This window comes from Lycium ferocissimum, chromosome 7, assembly GCF_029784015.1.
Source record: "Lycium ferocissimum isolate CSIRO_LF1 chromosome 7, AGI_CSIRO_Lferr_CH_V1, whole genome shotgun sequence".
Taxonomy (NCBI): domain Eukaryota; kingdom Viridiplantae; phylum Streptophyta; class Magnoliopsida; order Solanales; family Solanaceae; genus Lycium; species Lycium ferocissimum.
This window is the reverse complement of record NC_081348.1, coordinates 10,244,199-10,256,309: the sequence shown is the minus strand read 5'-3', so window position 1 is coordinate 10,256,309 and position 12,111 is coordinate 10,244,199. Positions and strand designations below refer to the sequence as shown.

The 12,111-nt window shown below is 35.4% G+C and overlaps 1 protein-coding gene across 4 annotated transcripts; it reads right to left on the bottom strand.

Moving 5' to 3' along the window:
* Nucleotides 1-795: 795 nt before the first annotated feature.
* Nucleotides 796-7,953, bottom strand: LOC132063313 (DUF724 domain-containing protein 3-like). Of its 4 annotated transcripts, none has more exons than XM_059455794.1 (9): nucleotides 7,436-7,953; nucleotides 6,435-6,845; nucleotides 5,136-5,537; nucleotides 3,361-3,439; nucleotides 3,083-3,288; nucleotides 2,798-2,882; nucleotides 2,268-2,708; nucleotides 1,886-2,044; nucleotides 796-1,816 (listed from the first exon to the last, which is right to left on the bottom strand). In XM_059455794.1, the coding sequence occupies exons 1-9, from the start codon at nucleotides 7,898-7,900 to the stop codon at nucleotides 1,137-1,139; spliced, it is 2,928 nt and encodes a 975-aa protein (XP_059311777.1). In that variant the 5' UTR covers nucleotides 7,901-7,953; the 3' UTR covers nucleotides 796-1,136. The 4 variants fall into 4 exon arrangements, with proteins under 4 accessions (XP_059311777.1, XP_059311778.1, XP_059311781.1 ...); XM_059455795.1 differs by having other exon boundaries at nucleotides 3,083-3,201; XM_059455798.1 differs by having other exon boundaries at nucleotides 6,435-6,838; nucleotides 7,436-7,608.
* Between the last annotated feature and the right edge of the window lie 4,158 nt (nucleotides 7,954-12,111).

Below are 12,111 nucleotides of genomic sequence, written 5' to 3'. Positions count from 1 at the left end.
ACTTACGAGAAATAGCGTAGGGTTAAACCTAACCTCAACTGAATTTGCCCATTTTGCTCAGTTGGGGAACGAAGGTACCCTCAAGCACGCGGTGCATGGGGTTTGATGTTTGTAGTGGCACTGTAGCAGAGGTAGAAGTACCTATGTCTTGTATTAGGAATAAATATGTCGATAGTTAATAAGATTGAGTCAAAAAATCGAAACAAGAACGGCTTATTCAATACACACTCCAAGCAATCAAAAGCTCATTGTCTATTGCAGTAACAAATACTACCCAATTCACAAACTAGTAAATCATTTCGATGACAAAAATGTTTCTTTATCATGAAATCAGAAAGCAAAAAGCATGCAATGCAAAGCAGTTTGATTCTTTAACCAAGCAATAGGAGTAAAAAAAAAAAAAAAAAAAAAAACTAAATCCGCACATTGACAGCAAATATCAGAGCCAAGACAAAACCCCGAGTACCTTAGAAGAAACTCAGGGAAACAACTATCATAACACTGAACTGTGATGCAATCGAATATCTCAGTAAAGAGCATATTAAAGGTCCAAGATTTGGACCATGTCAGCAATCAGCATCCACATTCTGCTTATATTTTTATTTTATTTTTTTGAATAAGACATTCTGCTTATATTTGACTGAAGTGAGACATTTGCAAATGCACAAAACAATGCAGCTGAACACTAACAATCCCAACACTTTTTTCTCAACTTTCAAGATCTATGACACGACTATTTAGATAAATTTCAACAATTACCGAACAAAAATTTCTAATTTGAAGACTCACCAGAGATAAAGAAAATAACAGAGGCACAATCAACAACAGCATCAGATTCATCACATAACTATTTCCTCTGGCCTGAGGAAACTCGTGGTCAAATAAGTTTCTAAAGTCATTTTGAACCTTAAGGTCCACGAAATGTTGTCCGGAGCTGACAAACTATAGGCCATCCAAAAACATGTACGACTCTAACGAAGTTACCTAGACAGGACATATACAACATTTGGCATGATCCACAAATGGTTGACAAAACACGTACCCAAACTAAGACACTAGTGATTACAATACCATTCATGCAATAGCAGCAACCCATGCTTCAAGGTAAACCCTTAACGGTGAAATACTGATGGCAGTTAGAAAGGTTTACTAGCAAGACTGTCATATTCATCATGTGCCTTCTTTGTGTCTGCTTGAATATCCTTTAACTTTGACGTTAAACCAGCAATTTCACGGTCCTTAACCTCCTTCCTCGAAGTAGCCAGGGATAGTTTATCCTGTAATTCTGCTATTTGTTTATTGATCTCTTCAATCTCTCCATCAATACGTTCTTTGTCCGTATTATGCATGATAAGCTGATTATCAATATCTGCAACCTGTGTTTCAAGCTTTTCCTGCTTATCTTTCATCAACAATAACTCAGTCAGACGATCTCGTACAAGCTGCACATCAAATCCCTGGGTTTCCAAGTCGCTGAGAGTCTCCAAAATTTCCTGAATGGTGCTTCTAGGATCGTCATAGTGCAATCTAGAAGTCCTCTCTACGATGCTTAAAAAAGTTACCATATAACCTATAGCTACTCCTTCACGGGAACTCTCTTTACAGTTTTCCAACGGATTGAAATGTGGCTTCTGAGGAATCCTCCTGAAAATATCCATGGATTCAATTGTTGACCAAAGTAGTGTATTTTTCACAAAAGGCAAGCTCTGGCTTTCAGTTTGGGCTGCTGGGGTCCCATTGACAGGAGGTTGCATGGGAATGTCTTGTTTCTCCCTCGTCTCAGCACATTTTTTCGGACTACGTGCAGGTGAAACTCCTGGAGGAGAAAAATATCATCAAATAACAGCCAGAACAGGAAGCAACTAATGAAAGGTTAGTAGCTTACTCGATCCATCAACAGAAGTTGGAGACTGTATTTCTTCAAACCACTTTGCAAGGGGTTGATCATCGAATCCATTGTAGGGTATTTCAGCGAGAACTTCCTCACCATCGCTTGCTATCCTGTTTGATTCAGAAGTTTTTACTCCAGAAGAGTCAACAGAACCTACAGAAGGCCAATGGGAGGTTAAACACACGAGAAACTCAACAAAGAGAAGTGCAGCATATAAGCTGTTCCTCTCTGTTGCATGATATAAACTGCGTCCTAAACAATCTGCATATGGCTTTCAAAATTCAGCACATCCACTAAGTGTTCAAAATCAGGCACCAAATTGCCAACATCACCCTCCAAAATTGCAAATACTACTACTACAGAAGCCATAACTCACCTTGAGCTTGAGATTCAATATTTAAACTTTTTGCCTGTCGTTTTTCCCTCTTTACATAATGCTTCTCATGCTGCTGGGATGAAGACTGAACTGCTTTCTCATTTGACAGTTTTATATGGGCCACCTTCCTCGTCCTGCCTCTTTTTCTGCTGTGCCCAATTTGAACCTGTGCCTGCTCCTTACCATCTTTTTGATCGGGAACCTGTACCAGCTCCTCAATATATTTTTGATTGGGAACCTCTACCAGCTCCGTACCATCTTGTCGATTGGGAACCTCTACCAGCTCCTTACCATCTTTTTGATTGGGAACCTCTACCAGCTCCTTACCATCTTTTTGATTGGGAACCTCTACCTGCTCCTTACCATCTTCAATTACCATAACTTCTAGCTCGACAGGACCTGAGCTCTGATCTTTTGAATGATCTTCACTTGGTTCCTTATCTACAAAAACAAAGCAGAACACCTTAAGGGGAAAACCGGAAATCATTTTCTACCCTCAGACTGTAGGCCCAAGGAATTTATGATAATACCTGTTGGGATTGAAATTAGTTTCTTAGGTGGTCTTCCCCTTTTTCTTTTCTGACTGCTCTCTCCATCACCTAAGTGGTTGGTCTCCTAGAGAAAAGGCAAATTCAGAACAACAAGGCGGTTTAAAAAGTTCAATTGAAGGTGCTGAACTTGAACAGAATCTTACAAGTATTAGAAAGGAATCGAATTTAAACAGCATGGCATAAGTAATTAAGTCAGAACTCTCAAAGCACACAACAAGAAACAGAATAGTGTGGGACATATTATGCCTTTGAATCTCTGCTTACCTGTATACCATCTACAGCAGCATCAATCTGCTTCTGATCTCCAATAGCTTCCAAAGATTCATTATTAATTTGACGAGACTTTTTAGCCTTCGAGCTCCTAATTTTAGTACACTCCAACCCTATGATGACAGGAACATCAGTTTCTTTACGCATAGAACGTTTTGGAGTAACGTCAGCAGCATTTTCTATTGCAATACCCTTGTTACCTGTAAAGCAGCTCTAAATTGTATTTAGATTTCAAAAGTACCAAAAAAACATACGAAGCAAAGAAATAATACCTGTTGTAGGAGATTTTAGGCCTCGCAACTTCTCAAGTGCCCCACCCTTCTCTTCACCAAGTTCCTGGCATCTCTTTCTCTGCGTATATTTGGATGAATGCACTAAGCACTTTCTTTTTCTTTTCTTAAATTAGATGAATTTACCGAGTATGAAATCTGATTGACGCAATTAAATTGGAATGAGCATATGCAAATAAAGAATTTTCCAAGACCTTTCTTCACCCAACTAGGGGTGAACCCAAGCGGCCAAGCCAAACCCTTGAAAGGCGCAGCTCAGCTTGAAGGAAAAGCTTTTTGGCCCCCCAAAATGAATAAGTAGCTCAGGCTCAAGCGAGATGTTCAATGAGAGCACGCGTCACAACTAAAGCAAGAACCCAAAAGATAACTTCTGAAAAGGGAGCAATCTAGGAATCAGCAACAAGATCCAAATATCCATTGCAATTCCTCATTTCCCTACAGGTATTGTAAACGATGAACAAGAGGAAAATAGGGGAACGAAGAAGCAATAACTTCAGCTCAGACCAAATTTAGTGAAGCTGTAGACCCTCAGATAGAATAGAGTAAAGCCAAATCAATCACCCCGCAAAAGACGACTTCTGCTAGGTAGCAATTCAAAATTCAGTCTGGAGTCTAGGAACCTTTGATCTAGATTAGCAGATGGAAACTGCAGGTTGTTAAGTGGCCTTCAAATGGATGGAGAATAGGAGAAAGCGAAGAAGAGATACCAATTAAAAATAATAAAATGAAACAAACAAACAAAGAAGAAGCAGCTCTACTTTCATCATTGAACGAAAAGAGGAAGCAAAAGACTGAAGACAACAAACTTTAAGAGCTATTGGCTTTAGGTTGGTCAACTGACTGATACATTTACATAGTTAGTGGCAGAATAGAAAGAATATAGTCAAGTAGTTCACCAGCATGCTAATATAGTCAGATACGAAAGGGAAAGCAAAAAATAGATGAGCTGAGCACATTGAACTACATTCCTGAGATCGGCTCATTTGGTTAATCAGGATAGCTCCAGCTTGAAGGGTTATGAGCTAAGCCAGACTCAGTTAGCTCACAAGTGGTCAAACTCACTTGCACCTTGCTTCCAATTGAAAGAGTGGTCAATTGATACAAACAGGTCAGTTGCGGCACTACTCAGCATCTGTTTTGCTACTACTAAAATGTCACATCAATTTATGCTTCAATGCTGCAAAAAATTCTACGGAAAAACATCTTGGCAAACAATAGACACTCTATTTAATATTACAAGTGATGACTCTGTACACATGACACAACTAGCTTTATTTTGTCATCTAGCAACACCACATTGCTTCCTTCATCAATTTCAGCACACTCAAGCCAGAGATGTGGAACAGATTCCTCCCATAGTCCGCATGCATGTTAATTGATCTAAACGAGCAAAAAGGCGACAAGCCTCGTGGGGCTTGAAGCAAATGCATGAAATGAAGCACACACTTCTATGAATTAAGTGCACAATTTATGGAAGATTAAAAAATTCTGTACATATAGGAATTTAGTACTATAATAAACAAATTTCAACTAAAATAACTACATTTAGCATCCAATATACAATAGTGTTAATATTAATTCAACTCCTCAAAATTGGGATCCAAAAAGCGTCATTATTTGAAGAGTATGGCTTCACCCATGAAACGCTACCACCGCGCTTCACATCGCTTCATTGCATTAAGCGATGGCTTCTAATAACACTGACCCACCCCTCGGCTCTATATGCAATAAAAAATTGGCAGCGAGAAATGACTTACAGTTCTGTTCTGCCAAGAGCGAATATGAGGTTGCTCATCTCTAGCTACAGTTACTGAACTCTTCATTTCAGCATTTTCAGTTCTGGGGCTGGGATGACCAAAGGGACTCTTTGTACGGGGTTTTTTAGAAGGCTTTGAACTAAGTTTACAGGCTTCAAGTGACATGTCTTTGGGCGGCTCTAGTGGCTGTGGAGATGCAGCATCACGATTGGAAAGGAGAATCTCATCAGTTGAAGGTGTCTCATTAAGATCCTCTATATTCTTTATAGAATGATGTGTTTTTTCCTCAGAGATCTCATTCATAGTGCTTGATCTGCCAAGTGGAACATCCTTCTGTGGAAGACTAGCGTCATTGCAGTTATTGCTTCCATTAGTTTGACAATCTGAAGGAATTGGAATGTCCTGAAAGTATATTTGGGTAAGCTTTAGCAAAAGTGAAGTAGATAATACTGAAGGGCCTGTCAAACAACACTAGATTTCAGTTTTCACCCACTAACAATGTAGGTCAAAGATCTGGAACCAGAAAGTCAAACCGAACTTCAGTTCTTACTATTTAGCTTAATCGGTACCATGTACTTTGCTTAGACACTGTACAAACTCAGATCAATTGAGAGCATTATCGCATAAACACTTCTTAGCTCAAGTCATATTTACAGTCAGATATACAGTTAAGAAAGTCAAATTACTCAAAAAAGAATTAGACATGGAAAAGACATAACAACTTATAAAGCAAATGCTAACACGTAACTAACCTTAGAGGAATTTTAAAAAATGACAGTAAAAGAAGATTATTATTTGTCTTTTGTTATACATATATTTTTTCAGAGGAAAACTCAAGCTACTAAATGTATATCTTCCTCAAGTCAATTCAACTCTGATGTCCACACCCTGATACTGGAAATATCTTGATAGACACGAGATGCCAACGCCATGAAACAACAAAGAAAAGATTAACCTTTTACAGCTTAGGAGTAAAAGAACATCTTGTCCGAGTGCCATCCGTCACGTAACCAATGTTCATATTTCAACTTAAATGAACAAATTCCACCTACATCGGGATGGTTTGTTACTCGGGGAAGTGGGGCGGCCGCTGCAAAATAAATTGGTGCTTTGCTACTTACAACTTACAGAACCAGATGGATTATATAAGGCCAGCAATAAAACCACTATCACCATTATTAATTTTTTGATAAGTAAAACTACCACCATCTGACCACCAGGAAAGAAATAATAAAACAGAAGTCTGATCCCATAAAAGTAACAAGACCTGAAAACCAAAGGAATTCAAATGGACCATACCCGATTAGTAAACCATTGCCCATCTTTCCAATCCATATGAGGTCTCAAATCAGAGTCGCTAAACTCCTTCTCCTTGTTAGGGGTCTTAAAAAAGACAATATACTTACTACCAGCAAGCTCTCTAGTGATGACACCACTCCACCAGGCAAGATCATAAAATGCATCCACTTTTTCCAGCAAATTGAATTTCTTCCTTGTGATTTGCGGTGGAAGAGGTCGGATATGGAACGAATCAACTGTTACTTTGTCAATAGCTGCCTTTTTGTTGACTGTCCTATAGCTCTCCACCAAAAAAAGGCCATTTTCACAATGTTCAAGGACTTTTGAGGGAAACCAAGCATCACGGCAATCATCCCTATCGAACGCTACTTCCACATTCTTTCCCACACTAAACATCAATGAGCCTGTTCTCTTTCGACAATTAGACATGACGAGATAAGAGGACAATTATAGAAATCAAGAATTCAAAAGGGATATGAGCTTTGAGTAGAAATGAAAACAACGGAGCAATGAACATGAAACAAAGGTATGTTCGGTAAACTTGAATGTTTGGTATGATCAAACATGTTTTTTTCTGGAAAATGTATTACTATATGAAATCATTTTGCAATGTTTGGTTACATAAAACAGCCTCTCTACCCCCACACAGGTAGAGGTAAAGTATGTCGTACATCCTACCCTCCCCAAACCCCACTTGTGGGATTACACTAGATATATTGTTGGTTAAATGAAATGTGAAATATCTTCTCTCTAAAGAAAGGGAAAACAACTTTCATGCTCAAAAATGTCACTAAACACACGAAATCGTGCCCTATTGTACCATAATAACCCCTTTTCATACCCCCACCCACTGGAAAATGATTCTTGAAAGTTAAAGCATTTCCTCATAAATACATCATGCAAAAACATTTTGTTTCATACCTATTATAAGACCAAAAGAAATAAGTGAGAAGAACATACTGAAACGCAATTGCAGTTATGGAACGAAAAAATGACAATACCTGCTTCCCGGGTCGGACCCATTTCCCTTTGACCCATTTTTTATGAAATCTCAACTCAGTAACACCAAATACAAGTTCGTCCGGTGGGTTATTAAAGGTCACTTGATACCTAAAACCGTCTAAGACCCTGGTTACGACACCTGTCCACCAACCATCCTTATAAGAAGCATCAACAACGTCGTACAACTCAAAACTGTGAACTGTCTCAAGCGGAGGTACGGGTCGTACAAAAGAAACAGACAATAGCTCCCTTAAAGGCTCGGAACCATTTTCGTCAGCGAAAATGTTGTTATACTGAACCAAAACCCTATTTTTCTTGGATGTGGGAGAAGAGAGACCGAGGATTGTGGCTTCAAACCACACTCCTTTAAAACCTTCTTCGTCAGAAGTGACTTCAACAGTGGAGCCTTTTGTGAGATATTGGAGCTGCTGCTGGAGTCTAGTTGTTCTTGTACCACCACGCATATTGTTTTGCCCCTCTTTCTTTTTAGGGCTTTTTGTTAAAATCCAACTGCGAATTCAAAGCCCTGGAATTGTTAAAATTCCCAATTTCCCCTTTTGCTTTCCCCTTTTTTGACGTCATATTTTCATGATTTTCGGATTTTAATATTTGGGGCCTGGGCGGGAAGATTCACCATTCAGCTTTGGCGATATTTCCTATAACAAACTCTATCCTTAAATATATTCACCTTAGTGAAATTTATTAAACTAATGCCTTCATTCAGTAGCGGAGTCAAAATTTTCACTAATGGGATTCAAAATATAAGAAATTAAAAAAAAAATCACTTTTTTTTTGTATTTTGGAGTTGGAGTTGAATTTGGCCATAATTTTTGAAATTGTAGTTTTTGTTAAAATGTAGTTTTAAAAAAGTGAATTTTTTTGAAAAACAAGTTTTTTTTGTTTTTGGAATTACGAACAACAAGCCATTTTTGTATTCGTATACAAAATATAAATTCAAGTTTTACATTTAAAAAACAAATCACAATTCTGAAATCATCCTTTTTTGCAAAAAAATTGAAAAAAAAAATCCTTAAAATGAGGAATAAAGTGAATAACTCTTATGGCCAAACGCCCACTTAAAGTGTCTTTAAACTGAAATTGTATTCGGAATTCTTATGGCCAAACGCTGAAAAATGAAAAAAAAATCTGGAATAAAGTGAATAACTCTTATGGCCAAACGCCCACTTAAAGTGTCTTTAAACTTTTTCCTTTTGGAGATATATTTTTATACTTTCAAGGTGCTCATTTTCAAGAACCAATAAGATTCCACTATTCTCTTTTTACGATTAGTTGCTTTTTATCTTGGAGCTGTAATATTAATTCAGATGAAACATATTTTTGCATATAGATGAGTGATATAGCTAAAAGTTTACATGTGCTGTTATAACAATTTAATCATATTATATTAAAAGTGAGAAGCTTCAACCTTCAAAGTTAGATTACAATTTTACCCCTATAGTAAATCAAAATATAATAAAATATTTAATTAAATAGTAATATTTTAATTACATAAATGTTAAAATACAATTTCAACAACAGAAATGAATTTACGACCCAGCATTTATTCAAAACCTAATTAAAGATCTAATTCAATAATAATATTAAAATTACATAAATGGTGACAGTATAAGAAGTTTATTAGTCCTACGTTAATGCTCCATTCAATTCCGCCAAAACGTGTCTAGCTTAATTATTCACTCCATCATTTACCACTAAACTAGAGAATGGTGAGCCCGTGCAACACGAACAATGAGTCAGTTTATAAATTTTATTAAATAAAAATATTTATAATTCATTATCCAGATAACAATTGTTATAGTCCTATATTTTTAGGTACGGAGTAAAGAATTGAGCGTTAGCTTAATTGCTGAGTTCCCTATCTTCCATGATTGAATTGAAGAGTTCAAATCCCATTAATAACGCAGTATTCCTTTCCTTCCACGATTGAAGTGAGGAGTTCAAACCCCATTAATTGCGTAGCATTCCTTTCCCTTATTCCCCTTCCACCTTCTCTCTGAGTGTAGCACAAAGAATTTTAAAGAGAAAATACAAATTGACTATATCGATTTTTTTTTAAAAGAATTATCTATAAAAATATTCATAGTGTTTTTGGTACAATCTAAATCCTCCCATTTCTCTTAATTTCTTCTGTTAATTTTCTCTAAGTTTAACTTTGCCATTATATGAACTTACTATCATAATTTAAGTCCTAAACTATTTGAAATCTTCTCTTATTTTCTATCTATCAGGGAATTCTTCTATCATAAATTGAAAATTTATCCTAATACAACTGATGTAATAACCTATTATTATAATCACAAATTTGATTGTGATTAGCGCAAGTAATCCACATAACGATGGTAATACTTTGATCTTAAAATATTAATCTATGCTACTTATCATTTAAAATTTTCATATTAAGAAATAATTATGATGGATAAAAAGCACGGCACAAAAAATATCAAACTAACTATTGTAGAAGCTAGTGCTATTTATATTTTGCTATTTGTAGTTATTTGGTGAGAATTTTACTATAAAAAATAGTCAAATCATTATAATTCAGATATTCTTATTAATAACTATACTAATACTAATCTGAAAACCATTAAATGAAGCCAAAAGCTTGATATAAAAGTTTACAAAAATTATTAAGACACTTTAATTTGCTGGAGAATACAAATAGATATGTAGCTAGGGGAAGGGGTCCACGTGGAAAATTATTTGTGAGACAAATGTTAATGACTAATGATAGAAGGAAAGGGGCGAATTGGTCCACAGACTCAAGTTTGTATTGGAGCTACAATAAATTACTTTTGCAACCAATAGAATTGTTTCATTATAAGATAATTATGGATAGGATGCACTAAATGACCGAACTGCCCTTAACTTTAGTTTTATTTACAAATAACAAACATGTCGATCCATTCTCCTAACCCATGCTTCTATAACAGTATAAATAATGATTCCCGTTATTTATGTTGCTGAAGCCCATGCATTTCTTCCACGTTCTACAGTTATTAAACAATAGCCTCCTCTTCATTGCTACAAAAAGTCTAGAGAATTTGAGAGGTTGGATTGAATAATTAGATATAAATTAATTCAATTAACAAATGTGCTTATTTCAAGCAATGCCAGTCAGCAAAAACAATATAAAAGCAAGAAAGGGGCTTCATTTTCCTCAAGTCTTACGCTCTTTCTCTCTGTCTTTATAGGCTCTGCCATCTGGAATATTTTTTAGCAGATCTTAATAAATTTTTAATTTTTTCTTTTTTCCCCTTTTAGGTCTCGAATAGTTTGCAGAAGAGATATGGAGAAGTACATAGAATTGTTTGATGCTAGAATCAGAGTCGTCACTAGATTCAACTTTCACTATCCTCAAACTTCAGATCAACAAGCTCTTCAACACCAATTTTTGTGTCGTCAACGGCTTTCAATTTACTCTTTTTATCATAATTAGGCTGGAAAGTAGAAAAAAATTGTTGTGTTGGAGGCAACCATCTTGCTTATTGATGTAGACCTATAGAGTTTCCCCTAGCTAGAACAGGAAATATGACTCCTCCATTTTATTTGTAAGTAACTCTTTTCTTTCGACTATGTGAATCGTGTGAATATATTTTATAATTAAGTTGAACGAGCATAGAATTACGAGACTCAAGTTGAGAAAGATTGAACACAGAAAAGTATTGTACTTTGTATTACTAGATATGATAATAACGTGAACTTTATACGTGAGAAAGAATTCAAATAACCTGTGATTTTGAAATTGATTGACTCTCTCATTTTTCTAATCTATTTTTTTCCATTGTTGTGCTATACAATGATATCTCTTCACGTCTAATATGTGCATTATCCTTTTCATCTAAAAAAACTAATTTTTTTAAATAATATAATACACATATTGCTTATGGGGAAAAGAAAAGTAGAAACAAACATTATATTAAATAATGCTAAATTTTGCTAAGAAAGAAAAAGTGAAACCAAATATTGTATTAACAATGTTAAATGGTATATGAAGATTAATAAATATCTTCTACTCCCAATCAAACAACGCCTAAATGTTTCGGGATACTCAATGATAGAGTTTACAGCTTCTAATTGGCCAAAGAGATATGCATCATCAAAGATAGAAAATTCTAAATTTTGTGTATCAACAAAAGCTAAAGTTGAATATTAATGCACAAAGAAGTAAGCGACAGTAAGAAAGTATGAGGCTACATTTTCTTAAAAACAAGCCAAAAATTTTAGGACATGAAACAATTGTATCCATAGTCGACGTTGCTCAAATTCATATTTAACTATGTGTTGTTGATATATAAAGAAAAGGAAGTACTGTCAAGTCGACACCTAATTTTTGACCTCCCATAACTTGTTTTGATTACCCAGAGTCCTTGAATATTAAGCAAAGTGAAATATGTGTTTTTAGAAGTCAAAGTAATTTATAAAATTATTTAGATAATATTTTACCAATTTTTTGTTTGATAAAGTAATTTCTATAATATTATAAATTAATCCAAGTATTTTACAATTGTAATGTTTTTGCTAAATTAACCAAGAGAAAATAATTTACAACAATTATTTACTTAATTGTTTAAATTGTCAAATTGTCAATTATTAAGTATTTCACTCTACTTTCAAGGAAATTGATTAATTAAAATAAATAATCTTTTTGCCCCTC